This window comes from Benincasa hispida, chromosome 1 (assembly GCF_009727055.1).
Source record: "Benincasa hispida cultivar B227 chromosome 1, ASM972705v1, whole genome shotgun sequence".
Classification (NCBI taxonomy): Eukaryota; Viridiplantae; Streptophyta; class Magnoliopsida; order Cucurbitales; family Cucurbitaceae; genus Benincasa; species Benincasa hispida.
Window position 1 is genome coordinate 3,287,078 of NC_052349.1, and position 25,529 is coordinate 3,312,606.

At 38.1% G+C, this 25,529-nt stretch overlaps 1 protein-coding gene across 3 annotated transcripts; it reads right to left on the reverse strand.

The window, feature by feature from the left end:
• Nucleotides 1-5,504: 5,504 nt before the first annotated feature.
• LOC120087619 lies at nucleotides 5,505-10,167 on the reverse strand. 3 transcript variants are annotated; one of them, XM_039044453.1, is made up of 7 exons: nucleotides 10,005-10,167; nucleotides 9,644-9,882; nucleotides 9,356-9,483; nucleotides 8,929-9,078; nucleotides 8,731-8,792; nucleotides 8,551-8,604; nucleotides 5,505-8,210 (listed from the first exon to the last, which is right to left on the reverse strand). In XM_039044453.1, the coding sequence occupies exons 2-7, from the start codon at nucleotides 9,799-9,801 to the stop codon at nucleotides 5,814-5,816; spliced, it is 2,949 nt and encodes a 982-aa protein (XP_038900381.1). In that variant the 5' UTR covers nucleotides 9,802-9,882; nucleotides 10,005-10,167; the 3' UTR covers nucleotides 5,505-5,813. The 3 variants fall into 3 exon arrangements, with proteins under 3 accessions (XP_038900381.1, XP_038900399.1, XP_038900391.1); XM_039044471.1 differs by having other exon boundaries at nucleotides 9,988-10,167; XM_039044463.1 differs by having other exon boundaries at nucleotides 10,014-10,166.
• Between the last annotated feature and the right edge of the window lie 15,362 nt (nucleotides 10,168-25,529).

Genomic DNA, 25,529 nt, shown 5'->3' on the forward strand with positions numbered 1-25,529 from the left:
GGACAATCCTCTATAAGGACAAACCTCAGGTCATCGATGATAAGTATCGTGTTAATCGTGTTTTTCCAATAGCGTAATTCTCTCCAATCAGTTTATCGGTGGCTAAAAGTGATAAAGTAGCGGTTGCCATAATTTAAAAGTTGCTGAAAAAAGAACAAACTTAATGAGTCTACTTACATTACCACATTTATCACCAATTAAGTTTTAGCAAAATAGTTCTATTGTACCCTAAGTGACATCTATTTTGCAATGATGCTCCAGTGAGATAGGACAAAAATCACCGTAGGGTGATTAAGTACCCCTTTACTGGAATGAGACAATCTCAACCATTAGTTAGAAAAAACTTCTTGTAACTAAATCTAACAGTCACCATTGTTTGATCAAGAATTTGTTAACATCCTTAATAATTCCATGTAAGTGTAACCCCTTATTTTAGGCCCTAGAGTCCCACCCTAATGCGCTCACTGTAGGGAAAAGGAAGATTAGGACAAAATACTACTATCCATTTATGGAGATCGGATAAAGAGTTGTGCAAATACAGCCATTCTTTTGGGGGACACTCCTAGGGTGCCTCGAGGCGATGCATGAAAACTTTATCCAACCTAATGAGAGAGACCGAGGGATATGTTGTCACACATCCCACTCCCACTTACTATGAACATTCTCTCCATTCACCTTGGTATTGACCTACCCAAATGCCATCCTTTAGGGGGACACTCCCAGGGTGCCTCAAGGCCGAGGATAGATCTCACGGTGTGAACTTTTTGGCGAGAAACGTGTAGAGGTAAAATGAAGTATCATATACCTCAATTACCTCCCACTGAATGTTCTACCTAGGGTTTCATTAACTTAGTAAATCCGGCTACCGATTTTAACTAAGCGGTTGTTTAATTTGCTAAAAAACAACACTTGTTTTTTATGATTAAACAAGTTTGATTCAAGTCTTATTAAACACTTTAATAGACTTTCATTAAATTTTCATGCATGTAACAAATCTATCTAATTCACCTTTCTAGGTAGGTTCCCAAGTAGGGGTGCAATGTTTCCATCGACTTAAGTACCCCAACCTAGCTAGAACCAGCCTTAGCCAAAAGGTCCCTTATAGTAGATTTGATACATATTTAAACTTTTATAGTTAATTTAATCCAATTAAACCGAATTAAAAGATTAAACTTAGGTATCTAATCTTATTATAATCTGATCTTAGGTCTACCTCAATAAAATTTTAAAACTCTTTTAAAACATGATTAAAGCTTAAGTTTACATGCAACTCTTTCTTATTGATTTTAATTCTAATTTCATTAATTATAACTCTTATAAAAAATGAAACAACTAAAACCAACCACATTACTAATCTAGACATTCACAAGGCATTTATAACTTTTATAAATAAACCTAAGTGTCATGCTCATGCAATGTTCATTCATTACTAATATATAACTTTTATATAACAAGTAATGAACTAAGCATACATGCTAACATACATCCTTATATTACAACAGTGTCGATCCATCCGGTGTTTCATGTGTCGCAGCTCAAAAGTGGTTGGACAACCAGAAGGGAAATTGTCTATAGATCCTTTAATCGATGAAAATCACACTTGGCTGCCTGAACCAGAAGTTGTATTGAGCTCTGGCTTGGACCGTCACAGCGGGGACATGAAGTTTTAATGAAGTGGAAGGGCTTGCCGGAGCATGAGGCAACTTGGGAGGTATTCGATGATTTCCATAATTTTACCTTGAGGACAAGGTAGAGGTGGAGGGGGGAGGTAATGATAGAGCTCCAATTATACTACAATATCAAAAAAGAAAGAATAAAGAAGATAAAGGGAATTTAGTGGTTGAGTCGATTAGGGAGGTTGGGGACCGCAACTAAATTACTTTCAATTATGTTGGGAGAAGTTGGGTGTTTAAAAGAAGAAAGAAACTGAAAGAAAAGGCATGGAAGTTTGAATATCTGGAGTGAGGAAGGTGAGCTCTCGAGGGTGGGAGTTCGGGAACGTCTATCGTGTAGAATTAACCGAAGTGTGCCGCTCATCACCTACTTCTTCTACTAAGAGATCGAGTAGCAGAGCCCAACAATTGTATAGTATTTTGTAAGCGATCGTGTAATATTTTTTAAGCGATTGTGTAGTATTTTGTAAGTGATCGCGTAGTGTTTTGTAAGCGATTGTCTAGCATTAGTCAGCAATTGTGTAGAGTCTATAAGCGATCATATAGAGTTTTTAAACAAAGTTTAGAGTCTGGTAAGCGATCGAGTAACAACAATAAACGATCGTCTAGTTGTTGTTTGACTCTCATCGTTTATTGAAGAACAAGTATATCGTTTAGCTGTTATATTGAGCGATTGTGTCAACCCGTTAAATCAATAAAGTTATTTTAAAGATCAGTGCCCTAATAGAGAGTTGGGAATTATTTTCTTAATCTTCTTCTTCTTCACGATAAGTAGAACATACAGAAGGTCTCTGTATTTTTTTCAATTTCCATTTTATTCTTTAGAAAATAAATTTCCTCTTCTCACAAATTTTCTCCCTCTTCCCAAAAGAACACAGAGCCCACACCTCCGGTGATTCTCATACCCTGTAGAGAATACAGAAGGTTCAAATTGTGGTGGTGTCCATGTTGAGAAATATTTTTGTACGATTTGATCATGATTGTTCGTGACCATTTGGAGAGGAGGAATTTAGTGAAAAATGTTTTGGCTTCAAGGGTAAGCATTTTTTTAACCCTTCTTTTGCATGCCGTAACGTTTTTGTTTTGATGCATAATTTATGTACTGTGTATTTTGATTCTGTAAAAAAAAAAAATTGGGACCGATCTCCGCTTTCGATGTGGACCTTAGTGTTCCTTCTATTAGGGTTGATGCCTTAAATCTAGTAGGGTCCTGTAATTTGTAAACACTTCTAGGAACAAACATTTTTGTGATTTATAACATATGATATTTTATTCACTTCAGTCTATGAAATATGAGATATTTTAGTTGCATTAACTACAAATCAATAAAGTAAGATCCATGGTTATCGTTGTAACTTCAACATGTATATGGAGACATACAAGTGGATCGTGTTTTAAGTGATAACCTAAATGGTCTGTAGTATATGGATAACGAGGGATAACTTGTAACACCCTGCATTTTTTTTAGTAATAATGTAATTTCAGTAATTTTTAGTATTGAAGGCATTTTTGGAATTTTGGACTTCAAGTGTAATTGCGAAAATTTAATTGTTAACGTAAAATTATTCAATTTGAAAATTAATAACAGGAATTAATTTCATTTTGGGAAGGAAAGAAATTTATTAGTACAAAGTGGAATAAGGAAAAGAATAAAACATAGTTTATTTTTATTTCCTTTTTAGTTTATTATTATTATTATTATTATTATTATTATTATTATTATTATAAACCCCCTCCCCCCTTTGATTTTTATTTCTGCTGCTCGTAGCCTGACCAGATCGCTAGTCGTCGTCCTCCTTCGTCCAGATCCAAGCTGTCATCCTCCTCCGTCCAAACGCGCCGAAGCCGAGTCGCGAGTCTTTCTATCGCCGCTCGCTGCGCCGCCACGGCTGCTTCCACGTTGATCAAGTGCTGCCAGCCCATGTTTGTTGCCGAAATCCGCATGCATCACTTGACTTTTTTTTTTTAGTAAGGGATTGATTAATTTTGGGCAAGATTTTGGTTGGTCTTCTAGGGTTTGATTACCCATTTGGTTTTGGGTTAAAATTTGTTATCTCTGTATTTGAAATTTAGATCCAAGATTGGAGTACTTCGGAGTGTGCAACGTGCTATTCAACGGATTCGAGTTCATTCGGAAAGTATTTTGGTATGCGTTGTGATCCTTCTTGTTGATTGTTGGGCACCTATTTTGGTAAGAGTTCATTCGACATGTATGTCATAGAACCATATTGTGATAATTATGATGTTGAGACTATGATAATGATTTTACTAATTAGTTATGCACACTAGAGATTGTGTTTCCTTCGGGATTCACCAGATTATGTTCCCTTCGAGATTCACCAGATTGTGTTTCCTTCAGGATTCACCAGATATTGTGTTTCCTTCGGGATTCACCAGATTGTGTTTCCTTTGGGATTCACCAGACATTATGTTTCCTTCGTGATTCACCAGAGGTAGTGGGTATACTTAATTACAGTAGGATAGAAACTAGTTTTGCATGTATGTATGTATCCTATAAGGACCAGAGAAGTTTATAGTTCCACTAGAGGTAGGCATCTAGAGGACATAGATGCCTAACCTGACCCTAGTAGTGGGGTTACTTACCGAGTATTTTATACTCATTCTTTCTCATATTGTTGTTTCAGGTAAAGGTAGAGATGCACCAGCGATGGACAAGTGGAATTCATGATCGAGCCACTGAGACTAGTTTTATGCTTCCGTTCATGAGACTTAGATTTCCTTTCACGTTTTGCTTAATTTTCAGTTTTGATATTTGAAACCTACCATTAAGAATTGTTTACAGGCTTATTTATTAACATTTATGATTTATGGGTACCCTATTGTTGTTTTTTAATATTTGCATTTAATAAAGGACTTTTGAACTTACCTTATTTATTTAGCATTTATTTCATCATTTCACTAGGATGACCATAAGTAACATGATCTTAATCCTGAGTGAGTTGTGAACTCCTGCCTATAAATGTGGTCCTTTGATTTGCATGGGTGAGAGTGGCCAGATTGCCGACTCAACAAGCCTACCACTTTGGGGATTCATCTGATTGGGTAGCTGGAAACTCAGCTACACAAGATGAAATTCACTCCTTCCCCAAAGCAGGGGTAAGAGATAAGGGCTGATTTCGGGGCTTGAACAATGTGGTGCCACACTTTTTCTTGGCCCGAGAAGGGTTTAGTCATAGTGGGACTATGATCTATTATTCATTAGAGGAATCAGTGGTATTTAAGGAGTTAGATGTAACTATAGGGACAAAACGGTAATTTTGCCTAGCTGTACTTACGAGCAATTTTTGAAGGGTTATTGTACTGTTGATTGGTTATATCCAATGGACACAGAAATATATCTGTAATGCGAAGAATGTAGCTGTCAGTCTTTAGTAGAGTGCCCGACAGTTAACAGATGGTGGATAATGTGATTAAAGAGTTTAGTCAGTTATTCAATTACCGTTGGAGCTTCAAGCTATAGGCCCATAAGGTCCTCTTGGTGGCTCAATGGATTCAAGTTAAGAATCAGTTTTTGGGTTAATTTGAAATGTTCAAATTAACAAGAGGGAATTTGATCATATATGATATAATTGATATGATGTATTTGATACATTATTATTTGATTGGAGGAGTTAATATAAATATGATTGATATTAAATGTCATAAAATAGAAAAAGAACTATGGTTTATATGTTACATGTGATGCAATATAAAAACTACAGTTTATAAATATAATATAATTAGTTATTGTATTTATTTATAATTTATTAATTATATGATAATTGATATTTCTTTTTTCAATAACCGACCTTAGTGGGTGGTTATACACGATTTTATGGAAAATTGAGCTAAAAGAAATTTGATTTCAAAATCTCAATGAACGACACACGATTGATCAGATTCACTATCGAGTGACTACATGATTACTATCGAGTTTAATATACAATAGTACTTTATACTAAACGATCGAGCGTCAAGTCTATGCGATCGACCTTCATCTTCTACACGATTGCATCATGTTTAGCTAAAAGATCCCTTTCTGTGTTTTGTCTCTCAAAGGGGTCTGTGACCCAAAGAGAAATCATGGGGGAATGGGATTCAAGCGAATTCAAGTCCTTGATGCACAGGGTAACTTCCTTCTCATCTCCCCTGTTGCCATTTATTCTTTCTCAAATCAATTGCATCCTTCAACATGAACCTAAACCTAGATGACAGCTTCATGCTATTAGATAATTTAGTCATCATCTCAAAATATGAATTCATATACTCCTTTGCTTTGGGGTGATCTATCATCTCTCCTGTGGTACTCATCAATGTGCACAATGCTTCAATATTTTCCTCATCGGGATTTTGATATTCACCCAACAATTCCTTGATGCATTCATGCATAACTCTCTCTGCTATCATCTTTTTCTTGTAAAGCTCCCCAATTAATCTGATGTTGCCAAGCATTCTTTTGCGGGCCTTTATTCTATTCACTTCTCGTTCCCGCCCTTTCTCAAATTCCTCTTGGCACATGTTTAAAAGCAACCTCTTAAAAGTAATCTTCTCATTACCTTCGCTAAAATCAGGTAACTGACCAGCCAAATGGAGACAAAAATTGGCATACATTTCACAGAAACTAGGCTCCATCAAAGCTTTGTCATGGATCTGATAGGTGACACCATACAGTGACATCAAACTATCAATATTAACTAATTTCACTTGTTCAAAGAGTTTTTCAAAATTTTGTGGAGTTAGCTTGTTTAGTATATCCTTGAACTGCCTTTGTTTGATCAATTCCTTGGGAACCACTTCACCCACCTCATATTTCTTCTCAGCTCTGTGCATCGCCTGTGATGGAGTTCGAGAAGAAATTATACCTTTCACCTGAAAACTAGCATCTCTTTGCCACCTATCAGTATTTGAGCCATTCCTTTGGATCCTTTCCTGAGAACCAATGTGTGCCCATCGGGACTTTACAGCACTAATGGTAGCACCTTGGGTTGGCCAAGTGCTATCCAAGTGTGAATGCCGCCCTGAAGCAAGTAGTCTATCATCAACAGTAATAGCACGATGGTCTAGTCGAGACCGTCCGCTTGGCTTATCCATTTTTCCAAGGTTAGCAAGTGAATTACTATTAACAGAACAAGAGCCATGGTTAATACTCACTAAAGCCTTCATGTTGGGAGTAATTTCAAACCCATCCGGACGGTCCATGAACTTGACAAATTTCAGGGGGGAATCTCTATAGTACCTTTTTGCCAGATCTCCACTCCCATCCTCGAGGTGCAGTGCTACTTTTTCATTGGCCTTGTCCTCAAAACCACCCTCGTATTTCAATGTATCAGTAGAAATATCAACTGCATCTTCCCAATCATCTAGCTCGAGTTTACTATGAACATCCTTCTTGTTCAAGATAGCCTCTTCCTTAATGGAACCAACAGAGTCGTGTTTCATATTTATGCTCTTATTGGAGCTTTCTGCAGATATAACAGTCTCTTTCTTCTCTTGATGTTCTTCATATGCCATATAAAGGTCGGAAGTAGTCCTAGCAGCATCTGCCTTCCGAAGAATTTCCTTCCTCTTCTTCTTCGACCTATTCCTCATCTTATTTGTCTCCATATCCTCAATAAAGGGTCTAAAATTAGGGTCATATTGACCACATGTATACTCTGTTCTACCTCCTTCCTGCTTCATCTCTGTGAGCTCAGACGTTTCAACAAGAGCAGATTGCAGATCAGCTCGGCACACTACAGTATCATTGATATTGTTACTATCACTTTGACAAGAAGATACAATAATAGGTAAAGTCTTACATCCATGAGTTATGGAGTTGGAAAGAACATTATTACTGTCAACTTCTGCATGCGAAATTATAGGTCCATCCCATTCTTCCAGTGTTTTTGACTTTGAATTGCCATTACTAGTTGTCGTTGGCTTCATACAAGATAGCAGTTTACTTTGTTTTATGCCATATTGAGAATCGGGCAATCTTCCCGCTCCTACTTTTTTTGTTCCAACGAGCTCATGCTTTGCTTGCTCAAATTGCAAAGAGGATTCCAGCTTAGTATAACAATTGGGATCTGCAACCTCAATCTGATGCGGGAGTTGAATCAGTCCTTTCTTGCCTGATACTTTGTTATCAGCCTTAATTGAGATGGACTTAGATAGGCTTTCTTTAGAACATGAGTGGACGACCTGCGTCAAAGGCCCAGGAAGAGACTGCATTGCCACATGCTTTGTAGACTTCTCATCATGAACTTGGATTACTTTCACATTAGGTGAATTGGCAATAGGATGCACAAAGCTCATACGCTTGCTATCAGCAAGGGAAACAGAAGTTCCGTAAGTAACAAATGATACATGGGAAGGCTTCTGAATCTGGTTTAAGGGTGCTCTTGACAAGACTTGGATCTTCCTTTTGGTCACTGGCTCTGGATTGAACGTTCCAATATTTGGTTGATCACAGAGACTGGGATCATTTTTGGCAATTGGTTGTCTGGGTACTGGCAGCACTGACCCTGAAGGTACAGATTTAAACACATGGCATTGTGCCTGGCAGGTAAGAACAGCTGATAAGAATAAACCAACCCAGTTGCCAAGAAAAAGAAACAGTAACCATAATTAGCAATATGAATAAATCATTTCAATAACTGAGCATGTGCAGAAACTTTAAAACTCGATCTTAGGCCAGTTATACCGAACAACCATCCAAATGAAGTAGAGATGACCATGGTACATACATGCCAACAGATTTAGACTGTTGCTAAGCTCAAGATTTATGAAAGCCAGAATCAAACTCTAAAAAACATATATTTGATGAGTGCCAGAGCTATCGGCCACCAGTAACCCATATATCAGGACAGTAGCAGTCGTTGAAAAGACGCATTCTAACCTGGTTTAATATCTGTTCTTGCAGATTTGAAGGAGCTGAACTGGTCCTAGGAATCTGAAATACCAAAGTGTCAATCCTCACAACAGATATAATCATATAATTTATTACCAGCAATTTCATTGAAGACTTAGTCATATATACCATTGACGTTACTAAATAATCATAGAATGGATAGAATACCTGGAAACCAGGACTTAAGGATCCAAATTGAAGTGGAAATGTTAAATGCTGTTCTCCCATGTCTAGAACATGAAAATAACTATGATTAGCATCCCAACCAAAAAAAATGTACCATTGAACAAACCAAAATAAATCTCACCACACACCACCACATGCCAAAACACTTCTCTGCTGTAAATGTGACCCTAATCAGCTTACCTTTAAAGGGGGTGGTGTCGGAAGTTTTTGATGTAGGCTTAGAAGATGCATTATCTTGAACAGTGCTGCTCTTGGATTCTGAAAGTGCATCAGAAGTTTTTGAGGCCGTTTGAGAAGTTGCATTTTTTTCAACAACCCAGCTTTGGGATCCTGCTAGCAGAGCAGTGTATTAAACTCATATATTGCAAAACATCACACAAAAATGTACAAAAGAAAAACATTTAAATGAAAAGGCCTTGAGTTAACTGTTAACAATAACAAGATCACAAGGAAAGAGAAACACTGATCAAAAGATAACATTTACTTTATAATATAACCAGATGCTGATCCCTGACGTGATATAAACTACTTAGAAAGCAATTTAATGGCTTCCTTGAAAACGATATATGAAACTTTTTCTTTCTGTTTTTTCTAAATGAATCCATACCATTCTGTTGCGACTGCACATGAGAACCGGTTTGTCCTCCGCGAGGGGTCGTAGAAACGGTAGACTGTGCAAAGGATGCACCAGCCCTAGTTTTCCGTGCTGGTTGCACATCGTTGGACTGCTTAGAACTAAACCGAAAACCGAAAGGGAAAGAAGAAGAAACAAAAAGAAATACTGAATTAGAACTAAAAACAATGTACGAAATCAAACAATCCCTCTAGAAAACCACAGAATTCATACAGAAGATATTCCTAACACAATCCCGGGGGGGGGACACAAGGCCATTACCTGTGGTTGGAGACGATCGGCGGCGCATACCTGCGCGAATCCCGTGGCTTAGAATGAAGTCCACAAGTGATTTTCTGTTGACTGAAGCTCGACGATCGCCCAGATTCCTTAAACTGAGGATCCTCATTCTTATCATGCGTTGATTGATTGAAAGACATATATACCAATCCCTTACTTCCCAATTTATGAGTATATATTCAAGAATTCTGCACGGAAATTACCTCCAGTTCTTTTTCCTCCTGCAATCATTCCAACACAGCCCAAAAAACCATCAATCGTCATACAAAGTCGCGAATAACCACAATGAATGGAAGAAAATGCAACATTTAAGGAATGAGAAATACATAAACGGAAAATATACGATTAATACACGGAGAAGAGAAGAGACTGTGGCGAAGAATCTTCAGGAAACGGCCGTGATAGTGAAAGTGAAGGTCAAGCTTTTGCCGAGAAAACAGGAGAAATCAAGGTGACAGAAACAACGGAGGCTTATAGAGAGAGGAGTGTAGAGTGAGAAATGCGACAATAAAATCCGAGTTTTTTTTTTTTATTATTTTTATTTTTATTTTTAAGGATGGTCTCATTTGGGAGGCCAAATGAAAAATTAATGGAAAGTGGCTTATGCTTATGATTTTATCGATTCGTCCTTGAGATGCATTCCTCGCGCTTGTTAATGTGAATTTACTCGATCCTCGATTGTTCATCACACGTTTTTTGATGCACGGTCACTCGATACCCAGCTTCATGATTACTTAATACGGCTGCAATCGACACATGTATACTTGATCACATCAACGTCATATTCGATGCTCGACTATCATCAAGTAACATTCTTCTCGTTTTTTGTATTTTGGCATCATTCACTCAAAACTCGACTATCTCTGCATCATGTTCCTCGATATGCGCTTGTATGTTGCTCGATACTCGACCGACACGGTTTTCATTTCTGTTTTCATATCTTGCATGTTTGGTTGGATTTCGAGTTTTTTTCATTCCATTTTTCAAATTTTTGTTATTTCGGACTGCTTGGAGTTTAGGGTTTGAGTTGAATAATGCATGAAGGTGGAAAATCAAACTGAATGCTCGATAATCAACCATCTAGTCACTTATAATGTAGTGAGTAAGGGACACCATGTAGCATGTATCGGGTATCAAGAAATCGAGTATCATCGAGGAACGTGCATCGTGTATCGAGTATTGAACATAATTCTTATTTTTTCCTATTTTTGGTTATTTTGTGCAGTATGGCTAGACAATTCAAGATTCCTCCCCATGATCGTTTCCCAGGCCAAACAACTAGCCTATCCTCTCACATTGAGATGATTAACAATTCATGTTTCCTCTCGATGATCGTTTCCCAATACATCAAAGAGAAAGATCTGCGAAAATTCCTCACGCCCCTATGCTTTACTCTTCTTTTATGCGGCCTATATGATGCAAAACCCGACCTTTCACTAGTCCTTGGAAGTTGAGTCGTATCAATATAGGCACCTACAAGGGAATACACTCGACTGTGGGATATTCAGTCTCAACTACTTTGAGTACTTGGTGACCTGGTCGAGTATGGAGAGCTTACGACAAGATAAGATGCATAATTTCAGGTTGCAATACGGTGTCGAGTTATGGGCAGATCAATTTTTTTATTAGGGCAAATCAATTTTTCCATGTAAATTTTCACATTATTTTAACATTATTTATGTGAATTTTTATACCATCTATTTGTATTTTGACATTATTTGTAAATCTGACATTATTTTATTTTTATTAGGGCTTTCCATGTGAACTTTGACATTATTTGTAAATCTATACCATCTATATAATCACCAATTTTTTTAGAATTGTCGAGTATTGTGTAACATGCACTGAGTATATAGTAATCAACCATCTATATAGTCAATGTTTATCAAGTATTGTCGAGTATCGTGTAACAAGTATATCTTAACAAGTATCGACTATCGAGTATTTATTAGAACGTCTCTACATTACACCAAGTATATAATATATGTAAATCAACCATCTATCTAGTCAATGTTTATCGAGTATTGTCGAGTACCGTACAGAGCACCAAAGGATTAATCAAATGCCTTCAAACGGGCTATGAATTCAAAATAATCTAGTATAAAGTAATCAAGCATCGAGTATGACGTTGATATGATTGAGTGAACAATCTACATTATAATACAGAGTTTTTTAGGGTCCCCCTATGTTCTTACCCGTTTGTTGAGTTTGGACGTGCCAAGTGGTTCGTTGCACTTTTATCAGTTATGTCCCGGTTGGCCACATCGTCACATTTCTTTAATGTGACATATTCTTCAGCAGACGATATCCTATTTACCCTTCGTCTACCAACCTATACCACTCTTTTCGGTGGGAGTATTTTTACCTCGGTATACCCTGGTGACCTTTTCCATTCTGATACATGACCGAGCAGGTTTATTGATTATGCATATGCTAGTACTAGGGAATCAACACTATACAATCGGCTATATAGAGTAAATGGATTAATATTGTGCTCTCTAACTGCAGCAATAGCGTGCAAACACGAAATCTCCAAACACTGAAATTGCTTGCAACTACATTCTCGAGTGTCAAGGCTGACTATACCATCTAATCCATCGTCCTTGACATGAAATATATAACAATCAATAGGATTTACTTGGCATCCCTTAGCTTTTTCACACTTTAAACCCATTATTTCCTCCATATAGATTAAGTGTGTCGATGTACTATTAGACCACATTGTTTGCCACTCATGAAACCAATCTTGAAGTAGACCTCTTATGTATTCTAGCAATGAAGTTATTGATAACACTCTTGCTTCTTTGGTAGCATTGAAGCATTCAACACCATTACTAGTCATGTTATCATATCGGTTCCCAGGCTGGTAACACCGTGCCCACCGCTGAATACCAGCATCCTCTAAATATCTAGCAAGGGAACCATTTTTGTAGGTCACTATTTGGACCCAATGACGCTTGAACTCTGATTCTCGATATGCTCTATAAGCATCATGAAACAATTTTCTAACGGTCTCGTCTTTGAAGTATTTCTCCACGTTCCTTTTCAAATGGAAGGTACAAAGTCTGTGGTAAGAATTGGGGAATATGATATCAACGACATTAGCTATACTCTCCACGGTCTGAGACGAATAAGAGATTAGGGCATTCTCCAATTGCTATTTTAAGGTTCGTCATGAACCACTTTAGGGCTCGATCATTCTCACTATCAACAATTGAATATGCTAGTGGGTACAATTGGTTATTTATTACTGTCCATTGCAACACCAACTATCATTGTTCCCTTATACTTACCCTTTAAATGATGGCCATCTACAATGATCATGGGTCGATAACTCTTAACACCTCTTAGACTCGCACCTAGCGCCATGAACACGTATTTGAAATATTTTGATTTTTCAAGCTCAATCTCAAATACAGTTCTAGGATTTTCTATCTTTAAAGCCTCACCATATGCATGCAAGATAACATATGATTCTTTTGGCGTCCTCCTTGCAAGAGCAAAAGCAGTTTCTCTCGCACACCAGGCCTTGTCATAACTAAAATTGACATCGTATTGTTGTTGCATATCCTTAATAATATGGTGCGGTTTGTCCCCTCGACCAAAGTCGAACTTGTCCTTGATTAGGTGACCATAACGAATGTGTTGGCTTGCTTGTGGTCATGATTCAATACTTCAATCGAGCATGTGTGATTGGGCGTGTATTTTGTGATCTTAAAAATATCACATTTGTCCATTTTAATTGCTCGAACAACCCACTTACAAGTCTTGTGAAAACACCGAACACTATACAATTTTTTGTTTGGATTTTTAACCCACAGCTCAAAGTTGTTCTTAATGGCCAACATTGCTAACCTCATCTTCACATCACTCTTGCCGAAGAAAATTTGACCTTCTTCAACTGTATCCACCAACCTTATAAATGACTGTGGTTGCATAATCAAGTCCCCCCTTAGGGCATTACTACTAGATGGTAAATAGGTCGGATTTTGACAAGGCACACTCCCAACAAAATGGCCAAAATCATTTGACAGAATCAGAGTTGGTTGTTCTTCATTCACGACAGAAGGACCACTCCTTAAAAAGACCTGGGTTGACTGTTCTTCATTCATAACAGAACGATTTTTCCCTAAAACAACTAGGGTTGTCTGTTCTTCATTCCTAACCTCTTCCTCCTCTATCATTGTATTCTCATTTACACATGTCCCAACATCTTCTATTATCACATTTGGATGCAATACGTTTGCTATATTAACATAAATGTTGTCGTTTTCCAGTCAGACACCCAATGGACAAACATCATGCTCATTTACATCACCTTCACAAATGGGTTGGTCTACTCTCTCTGGGTAATCAAATGTTGCCCTGCGATGAATTTATTCGATTTCCTCAAGACTTACAAATACCTGCAGTCTAGTACAGTCATACTCTGAGAGGAGAAATTTAATATCAGCATCGTCCATTAAGCACACTGGAGGAGAATCAATATCCATCTTATATTTCACCCTCATTATAATCTTGAACTCTGTCGAACTAACTTGCATGATATCATATACAAGATTTACCAGCTCATTGTACGTCAATGTGCATGGAACTAGCAAACCTTTCAAACGGCCTCCAGTATAGCATTCTTCTGTGCCGTCCCATATACCACCATAACGTAAGAATATATACTTATCCATCCTTCAAGAAAAAACAAGATAGAAAGTGAGCATTTAGGAAAATAGGTAACTGTTAAACACTCGTTATACTCGCTACTCGTTACTCAATACTTAGTATTCTCAACTCGATGCTTATTGTTTCATAGCTCTCTCCCCTAGAGATGTCCAATTTTCCCATGGGGACGGGGTCTCGCCCTGAATGGGGCAGAGATTTCCCGATTAGGCGAGGAATGGGGGAGGGAGTGGGGAAAAAATATTCCCCGTAAGCTAAACGGGGACAGGGATGGGGAATGCATTCCCCGTCCCCGCCCCCGTCCTAGCCCCGTTCCCCGTCCCCGCCTTGATTAGCTTCTACATATTTATTTAGTATAGTTATCTAATTTATGTTATTATTATTATTATATAAATATTACATTTAAATTTCAAATTTGATTATTTATTACGAAAGATAATGAATATATTTAAATTGAATATTTAAATTTAGATTATAGATGTGAATAATTTGATTTATATTTATTTCTTTTTACTAAAAAAAATTAATTAGTTTTTTTAGGCCAAAATTTGAGTAATTTATCTTTAAATTCAAATTTTCATGTAAAAGTAACCATAATAACCAATTTAGTGATAAATTTAATTATTTAATTTCAATTTGCTCATATTAGTGATTTAAATTAATTGACTTTTTACAAAAAAGATAACGGGAAAAAATTCCCCGCAGGAATCCCCACCCGATCCCTGTGGGAAATTTCACGGGGATGGGGATGGGGATGGGGAATCGCATCCCCGACCCCGCCCCGCCCCATGGACATCTCTACTCTCCCCTCCTCGTTCCACTAGGAGCTACTTGTATCATTACACATTCACAAACTCACACTCACTCGTTCTCTTTACTATGTTTGTATGTCTCGCATATCATCGAAAAAGGAAAAAAAAAGTAGAAAAAAGCACATTTACTTACTTGAGGTGTGAGACAATATAGTGAAATGATCTCAATGCCTTTATAACTTGATCTTCGTCAAGACAAACAGGTTTTGTAAAGGGAAAATGATCCCAATTTTCTCTTTTGTGTTTCTGTTATGTTTGTTCTTAGTTAATAAGAAATTACTTCACATTTCAAGAAATCGATTTGAAATTCACCATGTATATGGTCAGAAAATTTTTCAATTTGTGTATGTTCATACATGAGCATTAACTATAGAGCAGGTTCCGTATCGAGTGACATGGTTAATTCAAAATAATTGAGTATAAAGTAATCGAGCATCGAGTATGACGTTAATATAAACGAGTATACATGTGTCAATTGCAGCTGTATCGAGTGACCATGAAGTTGGGTATCAAGTGATCATGCATCGAGGAACGTGTGATGAACCATCGTGGATCGAGTAAATTCATATTGGCAGGTGCGAGGGTGAATTAGTAAAATCACATGCTTATAACGTAAGCAGAAGGCCACTTTCCATTACTTTCTCTACAGGAGGCCATTTTTTATTTAGGCCACCCAAATGAGGCCATTGATGCATGGAAAATGGAGTAAATAAATATGTGTTCATTGTTCATTCTCCATGCGTCGCTGGTCATGCGTTGGACTGAGGGATATGCAATATGCGTTTGATGACCATGCGTTCCTGCCACAAGTTTTCTTACTTACTCGCCAAGTATAACGAGAACACAAGTTTCTAGGGGTGATCCGAGGTCGAACTCAGGGACTTGTAGCTAAATGTTATGAAGTAATGTGTTGCTGCGAAGAATAAAAGAATATTGAAGTTTAAGGGCTATGCGCTACTCCTACTCCTAACTAAGCAGATTAAGCAATGGAAGTATGACTATGAGAGTTAGAGACACGACAACTGTTGACGCGTAATAAGATGCATGGGAAAATAGATAAAATGGCAGGGATGACTTCACCGTATCAATAAGCTTGATCGCAAGGGTAACCCCAGCCAGCGTATAACATCCCACACCTTTTTATTTATTATTAATAATGTAAAACTTTTCCCTTTTCAGTAATTGTCCTTAGTTGAAGGGCATGTTTAGAATTCTGAATTTAAAGTATAAATGCGAGGATTTAAGTGTTGTCGTGGAAATTATTCAATTTTCAAATTCAATTTGAAAAGTTTTGAAAAGTTATGGCAGGAATTAATTATTTTTGGAAAAAGGAAAGGGATTAAATAGTATAAAGTGGGTTAAGGAAAGGATTTAATTAGAGATATACTATTTTCCTTTTATTATTATTATTATTAGTTTTTTTTAAAAAAAAATAAAAAGGGCACCCCATCTCCCTCATAGCCATCTCGCCCGAGCGCTGCCCCTCACAGCTGCCTCGCTCGAACGCCGCTTAGATTGGACGTTGAACGTTCGCCGCCACCCTCCTCAGCCCGTCGTCTAGACGCCACCGGTCCGACCCTAGCCACTCGCCGCCGAGGTTTTGCCCTAGCCGACCACCCTTCATCGCGTTTCACTGTCATTGCTGCCCAGTCGACGCCCCACCATTCATTGAGGCCCGACTGCGTGCGAACCCCCCGACGGTCGTCGCTTCCAAATGCATCAGCAATCATTCTAGCATTTTACTACCCGCGTCGTCGTTCAGATCTGCTCCGTACTGTTCTAGTTCGCCTTTCCAACCGTTGACCGTCAGTATAGCAGCTGCTAACTGTCGGGTTCATCCTCTTCTACCGCCATTCCGTGGGGTTTTCGTCAGAAGTTTGGAATATGGGGTAAGATCTAAGATTTGTGTGTTTTCTTGAATGGGTTTGGTCACCCATTGAGTTTTGGTCTAATTTTAGTTATACTAATTATGTTGTGAAGCTTAGATTGAACTTTCGAGGTGTTGGGAACCACTGCCTAGTACGATTAGAGTTGGCTTTAGGGAATTTTGGGTTATGAATAGATTGGAATCTCCGTGCTAAGCTTGGAACAGATTTCTGGATCAGTACATCGTTTGGGTAAGTTGTTTTGTGGCATATGAGGTATTTTCGTATTTGGAATTTAGTCTTGATTGTCGAACTTAATTTTTTTTTTTTAAATTTTTTATTCAGGGTGTGATTCAAGAATTTTACTAAGTTAAAGGAGGGTGTAGATTACTTTTTGTTAGATTTAATTTCGAGGTAAGTAATCTTATCACTGGAACTGCCCATGGGCCAGGCTCTAGTTGTATGCTAGCATAATAAGTGTATGTTATGGTAAATGTTAGCATGTTGATTGATAGTATGATTTGAATCAAAGTATGTTCTGGCACAAATTCTGATTTGTTTACATACACACCTAAGTGTTTGATCGTTAGTATGTGATAGTATGTGTTTTCATATGTCGATGTCTGATTTGCTGGCGTTGAGGCATACTTGTATGTTGTGGATTTATAATATAAGTTATACATGGATGATGTATGATATGTTGTTAAGAATTATGGGTATGTGAAGCAGCCATGGTATTAAGGATTTTATGTATGTTTTAGAATCGTACAATGTTGAATCTTAGCACGTCAAGACTGTGTGAATATCCTCATTGATTAGTTAGATGCTCACCAGTTTGTATTTCCTTTGGGATTCACCAGTTTGTGTTTCCTTCGGGAATTCACCAGTTTGGTTTCCTTCGGGATCCACCATTTTTGTGTTTCCTTTGGAAATTCACCAGTTTTGTGTTTCTTTCGGGATTCACCAGTTTTGTGGGCATACTTAACTACAATAGGATAGGACTCAGTTTCTTATATGTTACATGTATTTATGTGCCATATGTGGGTATCTAGAGGACATAGATGTCTAGCCTGACCCCAGTGGTGGGGTTACTTACTGAGTATTTTATACTCATTCTTTCTTATGTTGATGTTTCAGGTAAGGGTAGAGATGCACCAGCAATGGCGCAGCGGAATTCATGATTGAGCCACTGGGACTAGTTTTTTTTTTTTACGCTTCCGCATCATGAGATTTAGAGTTCTTTTCATGTTTCCCTTAATGTTTAGTTTTGATGTTTGAAACTTATTATTAAGAATTTTTTTCCATATGTATTTATTAACCTTTATGATTTATGGGTACCATATTATTGTTTTTAACAATTGCATTTAATAAGTGTCTTTTGAACTTCTCTTGTTTTTAATTTGCATTTATTTCAAATGACTGAGCGTTTTTTTAAATTCTTTACATGCATTTATTTTAGTAACGGCCTTACCTAGGTCCTAGGGGGTTGAGTCGTTACAGTTGGTATCAAAACCCATGTTTTGGGTTCTATAAACTGACTTACTATGTAAGTCTAGATAGTCCCTATGGCCAGTAACGAATTCCTTGTCATCTCCAGGTACGTTCTACTAATGAAAATTTTCATGTGTATATGAGGACAGTGATGTAGTATTTCTCCAGGTACGTTCTACTAATGAAAATTTTCATGATGTCTGAGAGAGGCCTAGAAATAGTTAGTTAACGTACGAATTTATGACAGGACATGGCACCTAAACATAGAACAAGGAAAACAGTTAAAGAAGAAATACAAGCAGAGAGAGAGGGGAGTAATCAAACTGCTCCAGTGGCGCCAATTCCACCACACAGAGAGAAGCCCGAATTAGTGAAGTTGTTGCAACTGCTCTGATGGGGAAGCTGCAGGAACTAATCCGTAGCACGATGGCAGGACAGCCTGCCCAGACTCAGGCTCAGAAGGAACCGATGCCACCCGAGCCGTTACGATAAACCCGTCCGCAGGACAAGGACACAAAGAGCCTGTCTCTCGAGGCCAAACATTTAAGGGATTTTCGGAAGTATGACCCTCGCCCCTTTGATGGATCGTTAGGAGACCCCACCAAGGCAGAANCATTTAAGGGATTTTCGGAAGTATGACCCTCGCCCCTTTGATGGATCGTTAGGAGACCCCACCAAGGCAGAACTGTGGTTGTCATCCATTGAGACAATTTTCCGTTTTATGAGGTGCCCGAAAGAGCACAAACTGCAATGCGAAGTCTTCATGCTGACTGGTAACGCGACAATCTGGTGGCGTTCGACAGAAAAGATGAACGATATTGGAGGTGACCTCACAACCTGGGAACAGTTCAAGGAACGTTTTTATGAGAAGTACTTTTCGGCCAACACCCGATATAATAAGCAGGTAGAATTTTTAAACCTGAAGCAAGGCGTTATGTCAATGGAGGAGTACGAGCAAGAATTCGATAAGGTGTCTCAGTTTACTCCTGAGCTAGTGGCCACTGAGGTAGCAAGGACCGAGAGATTTATCCAGGGCCTGAGAAGCGGGTTGCGAGGGATGGTGCATGCCTTAGATCTCAAGACGTATGTCGCGGCACTGCGAGCCACTATGAGGATTGATGCAAACTCCCGGGGGGAGAGGAATACAGGAGGTCACTCGGGATTGGGACCTCCGCAGGGCAGAAAAGGAAGGCTGAGCATAGGACTTTTGAACATCAGCAGAGGGGTCAGAACACAGTGCATGCTCCACGTTAGGGGGGACAACAGAGTAACCAGGCTGGGAATGGTAGGGAGGATAGACCGATATGCACCACTTGCGGTAAGCAACACTGGGGACATTGTTTAGCCGGCTCTGGGAATTGTTTCCGATATGGCCAGAAGGAACATATGGCAGATAGATGCCCAAGGAAGAATGTGCCTGAGCATAGGAGCCAACCCCTAGGATCGTTCCAGGGAGGCCTGAACCGCTAGCAACAGCAGGGAAAGGTATTTTCTACCACTCGGCGTGAGGCCGAGAAGTCAGGCACCGTGGTGACAGGTACACTTCTCATTTTGGGACACCATGCTCTTGTTTTATTTGACTCTGGTTCTTTGTACTCGTTTATATTTGCTTTATTTATAAGACACGCCATGTTAGACTCACAATCGTTGCCATTTTCATTGTCTATTTCCACTCCATCGAGAGAAATCATGTTAGCTACAGAAAAGATAAAGGCATGTCAGGTAGAGGTAGCCAACCGCGCATTAGATGTAACCCTGATAATTTTAGATATGCGCGATTTTGATGTTATATTAAAAGCAATGGATTGGTTACTGACTAACCATGCCAACATAGATTGCTTCTATAAGGAGGTTATCTTTAAGCCTACTATAGGAAGCAATTTTAAGTTTTAGAGGGGTTGGGATCCGTAGTCCTACCCAAGGTGATATCCGCATTGAAAGGCCAGTAAGGCTATTCGACCAAGAAGCCTGGGGCTTTATGGCCAATGTTGGTAGACACCAGAGAGAATGAAGTTACCTTGACTTCGGAGCCAGTAGTGAGGATTTTCCAGATGTGTTTCCAGAAGACTTTCCCGATTGCCCCTGCAGCGAGAGATAGATTTTGCCATTGTATTTGGAGCCAGGCACAACCCTTATTTCGAGGGCCCGTAACAAGGAATGGCCCCGGCAGAGTTGAAGGAACTGAAGGTCCAATTGCAGGAGTTGTTGGACAAGGGTTTCATTCGCCCTAGCGTGTCACCATAGGGTGCACCCGTTTTATTTGTGAAAAAGAAGGATGGATCGTTACGTCTGTGCATTGACTACAGAGAGTTGAACAAGGTGACTGTCAAGAATAAATATCCCCTTCCCAGGATCGATGATTTGTTTGACCAGTTACAGGGAGCTACAGTATTCTCTAAGATTGACCTCCGGTCAGGGTACCACCAGCTGAGGATAAAGAACAGTGACATACCCAAGACAACCTTTCGTTCGAGGTATGGACATTATGAGTTCATAGTGATGTCATTCAGCCTAACGAATGCACCAGCAGTGTTCATGGATCTAATGAATAGGGTGTTCAAGGAATTCCTCGACACCTTCATGATTGTTTTTATTTATGATATTTTGATTTATTCCAAGACAAAGGCCGAGCATGGGGAGCATTTGCGGAAAGTTTTAGAGACATTAAGGGCCAATAAGCTATATGTTAAGTTTTCTAAATGTGAATTTTGGTTGAAGCAGGTGTCCTTTCTAGGGCATGTGGTATCCAAGGAAGGTGTCTCAGTGGATCCTGCAAAGGTGGAGGCAGTTACGAGTTGGGCTCGTCCAACCACGGTCAATTAGGTGCGCAACTTCCTGGGGTTAACAGGCTACTACAGATGGTTTGTGAAGGATTTCTCTTGCATAGCAGCCCCATTAACTCAGTTGACCCGGAAGGGGGCAACATTTGTTTGGAATGAGGCTTGAGAGAGCAGTTTCCAAGACCTCAAGCAGAGGCTGGTTTCAGCCCCAGTTCTCATAGTACCGGACGGATCAGGTGGTTTCGTCATTTTCAGTGATGCATCCAAGAAAGGGTTGGGATGCATATTGATGCAGCAGGGTAGAGTAGTTGCTTACGCTTCACGTCAACTGAAGAAGCACGAATAGAATTATCCCATGCATGACTTAGAGTTAGTAGCGGTGGTTTTTGCTCTCAAGATCTGGAGAGATTACTTGTATGTTGTGGATTTATGATATAAGTTATACATGGATGATGTATAATATGTTGTTAAGAATTATGGGTATGTGAAGCAGCCATGGTATTAAGGATTTTATGTATGTTTTAGAATCGTACAATGTTGAATCTTAGCACGTTAAGACTGTGTGAATATCCTCATTGATTACTTAGATGCTCACCAGTTTGTGTTTCCTTTGGGATTCACCAGTTTGTGTTTCCTTCGGGAATTCACCAGTTTTGTGTTTCCTTCGGGATTCACAAGTTTTGTGGGCATACTTAACTACAGTAGGATAAGACTCAGTCTCTTATATGTTACATGTATTCATGTGCCATATGTGGGTATCTAGAGGACATAGATGCCTAGCCTGACCTCAGTGGTGGGGTTACTTACTGAGTATTTTATACTCATTCTTTCTTATGTTGATGTTTCAGGTAAGGGTAGAGATGCACCAGCGATGGCGCAGCGGAATTCATGATTGAGCCACTGGGACTAGTTTTTTTTTTTTACGCTTCCGCATGATGAGATTTAGAGTTCTTTTCATGTTTCCCTTAATGTTTAGTTTTGATGTTTGAAACTTATTATCAATAATTGTTTTCCATTTGTATTTATTAACCTTTATGATTTATGGGTACCCTATTATTATTTTTAACAATTGCATTTAATAAGTGTCTTTTGAACTTCTCTTGTTTTTAATTTGCATTTATTTCAAATGACTGAGCGTCGTTTTAAATTCTTTGCATGCATTTATTTTAGTAACGGCCTTACCTAGGTCCTAAGGGTCAGGTCGTTACACAGCGCAAGCTATGTGATTATGCTATACACACTTGACGAAGATGCATGCGATGCATATACGATAGTGTCCGATGGGACTTATGTCTAAGTCTCTATTCTTGCTCACGTGCTCCCATACATAAACAGGTGACCGCATACCACCGTATCCTACTTCTGGAACACAAGTGATGTGACCGCATACTTTCATATCCCTAATCTATAGGGTGTATACGCTGTGTAATTAGCAAACAGACTTATTCCTAAGCTTCTATTCTTGCTTATGCGTTCCAATCTGACTCTTTCAAGCCTAGATTTGGTTTTTAGTCTACTCTCCCAAGTATGCCCAAATGATAAATTATGGGTTCATAAGACAAGGTAATTACATCAAGCTTGGTTGACATAAGATTATTCCTATCTCTAGGAACACTGCTTACTTTTCTTAATGCGTTCTACTATTTACCCTCAAAGGCAGTTAGTCGCCGCTGATCAGCTCATAGACAAGTGTTGATAGAGCCTCACACTACGTAAATAAGATTTTCTCACAAATACCCGCGCAATGCACACTTCTCAGTGGTTTGCTACATGCTTCATATGTCTATGCCGCATGATTAAGTATGCGATACTCTAGCAATCTTACTTAGTCGTTGCCAATGAAAGTAAAGAAAGATAAGAAGAGGTAAATGAAGGTGGACTCGAAGGAAGTAGAGAAATGCATTGATCACAAAATGTGTTAATCTCTTAAGCCACAATGTAATAAAATACAGAGATAGAAGAGATATGAAGGGCCAGATGGGCAATGTTTTGCTTCCATTAAGATGTGTGTCAAGGCTGCCGGTGGTGTCATGGATGGGCGGTGGAGTAGTCTCTCTCGAGATCTATCCGGCGAAGCTACGGTCGTCACTCGGAATGGTAGAAGGAATGAAGAACTCTTAAGAATATCTTCTCATACTTTTGTTTGGATCACAAGGATCTACCCTAAGGCAGAATCTCGGATGATTTCAAGTTGTGCTCTGAGGCTTCTATTTATAGAGCTCGATCACCGACAACATTAATGGTCCTTCTCTAAATTTTTGTCGCTAACGACGTGATGGACCTGCTCTGACTCTCTGCTACTAACGACGTGGTAGGTGAAATGTCAACATCATCTTTTGATACTCCCAAGGTATGCGTTCATGCTTGGTTCCGAAGTATCATCGCATTCCACCACCCTTGCGTTCATCCCTCTATTATGGTTATTACTCTGTAGCCACAATCTCTATGCGATGGACACATGCGGTTAATGGCCGCAACATCCATGCGTCGAACATATGCGATCGCCTCTGCGATGGTGAGATTTATCGCATGCGATCGATTCATGTGTTAACTACAAAAATAGACAATTGGACACAGAATAATGCATAATAGTGGGTTAGCCGAGATTTTCATTGCAGATCGACGCAAGCTCACTTTCTCATGAATTCTTAGTATAATCACCACATATTTTACTTAACAGCCCTTATAATTCTAAATAAAAGGTCTACAATAATGTACATTTCTGCCCGTCATCAGCCATCCATACAGAAAACCCAAAAAATCAAGGGGCAAGCATGATATACGGAAAAACCGAGCTGACGTCAAAGTATGAGAGAGATTGGTAAAAATTTCAAATTTATAAATTTTAAAAATAAGGAACAACACCGACTGATCGATCAATTTTTACTCTTCGACGATTGAGGTCGGTTTGAATATTTATTAAATCGACAATAGTCAATTCGAGAGTGATTTGGTAGAAAGTCGACTCTGACCAACTGATGCCCACTCCTGATACAACCTTCTTCAGGTGATTCAAAAGGATTTTCAATTTGCCAATGTTATTATATTTATTTTAGGGCAAAAAATGGTTAGATTGTAAATTTTGTATCAATGTTAATGTTTTGAAAATTTTAGAGACAGTCTGAAAATAAAAATTTGAAAACAAATGATTAAATGAAAATAGAGTTGTATTTCATGTTTTCATATATGTGTTTGGTAGCCAAATACAAAAATTGAATTCTAATTTAAACAATTACAAACTTGTTGTAATTTCTATTAAATATTAGTTGGCAATAAACTATTATTAATTTATTTATGAACATGGTTTTACGTTAAAAAAATGTATAATTATTATTTTATAATATTATATAATTTATAAAATAAATTCAAAACTTTGTTTGAATGGTTTGAAATAAGTTAAAATTTAAGTTTCATAAATAGTCTCTATGGTAAGGACTATTTAAGATGATTTAACATATCACAGGGACTATGTATGAAGTTATTATCTAATCATAAGAACTAAATTCTAAAATTTAAAACCATATAGACTAACTTTTAATTTTATCAAAAGTATAGGGATCAAATTTGAAATTTAACCTAATATATAATATAATATATAATGCTTAATATAATTTTTAAAAGATTGAATTGAGTTTATAACATGACATGCTATATTTCTAAATTTTTTTAATCTTTAATTACTATAATTTTTCATTTTAAATTTAAAAATTCAAATTATCAATACAATGAAAACATAAAAAGATTTGTTTTCAAAATTTAAACTCTTTGGATCGCAGAATTCGAAAACAGTTTTCAAATAGAATTTCAGTTGGGTGCCAAAAACATATTTGTTGGTGAAAACTTAAATAAAAGAAAAATAAGCTTTTGAGAAATCCCACATTGCTAAATTTGTAACTTAGAGTCTCCTTTATAAACTCCCACCTTGAGTTATAGGTTTGGGCCTCAAGGGGTACTCATATTTTATATGGGTAAGTAGATACCTAAAGATAGGTTTGGTGGACATCCCACACACGCATCGTCGTCTTTGGTGTGGCAAGTCATTTTACATTTTTTTTAATTAAAACTTATAAATTTGCATCTAATGACATTCATTAAATACAACAATTATATAGTAATTCATGCTCCATGAAAAATCCATTTTCATTTGATAAATGTAACATTTATATAAATCATACATGAAAATTAAGCATTTCCACTATGTATTATAACAATTTTAATATAGCATGATACATGGACATGCTTAATT

What these genes read in the sequence shown, in the direction of transcription:
- LOC120087619 (XM_039044453.1), bottom strand. Translation starts at nt 9,801, where the DNA reads ATGTCTTTCAATCAATCAACGCATGATAAGAATGAGGATCCTCAGTTT. An exon ending in CCGATCGTCTCCAACCACAG is followed by an intron (nt 9,484 to 9,643) that starts GTAATGGCCTTG and finishes TTTTCGGTTTAG; the next exon opens with TTCTAAGCAGTCCAACGATG. An exon ending in CCTTAAGTCCTGGTTTCCAG is followed by an intron (nt 8,605 to 8,730) that starts GTATTCTATCCA and finishes TTGGTATTTCAG; the next exon opens with ATTCCTAGGACCAGTTCAGC.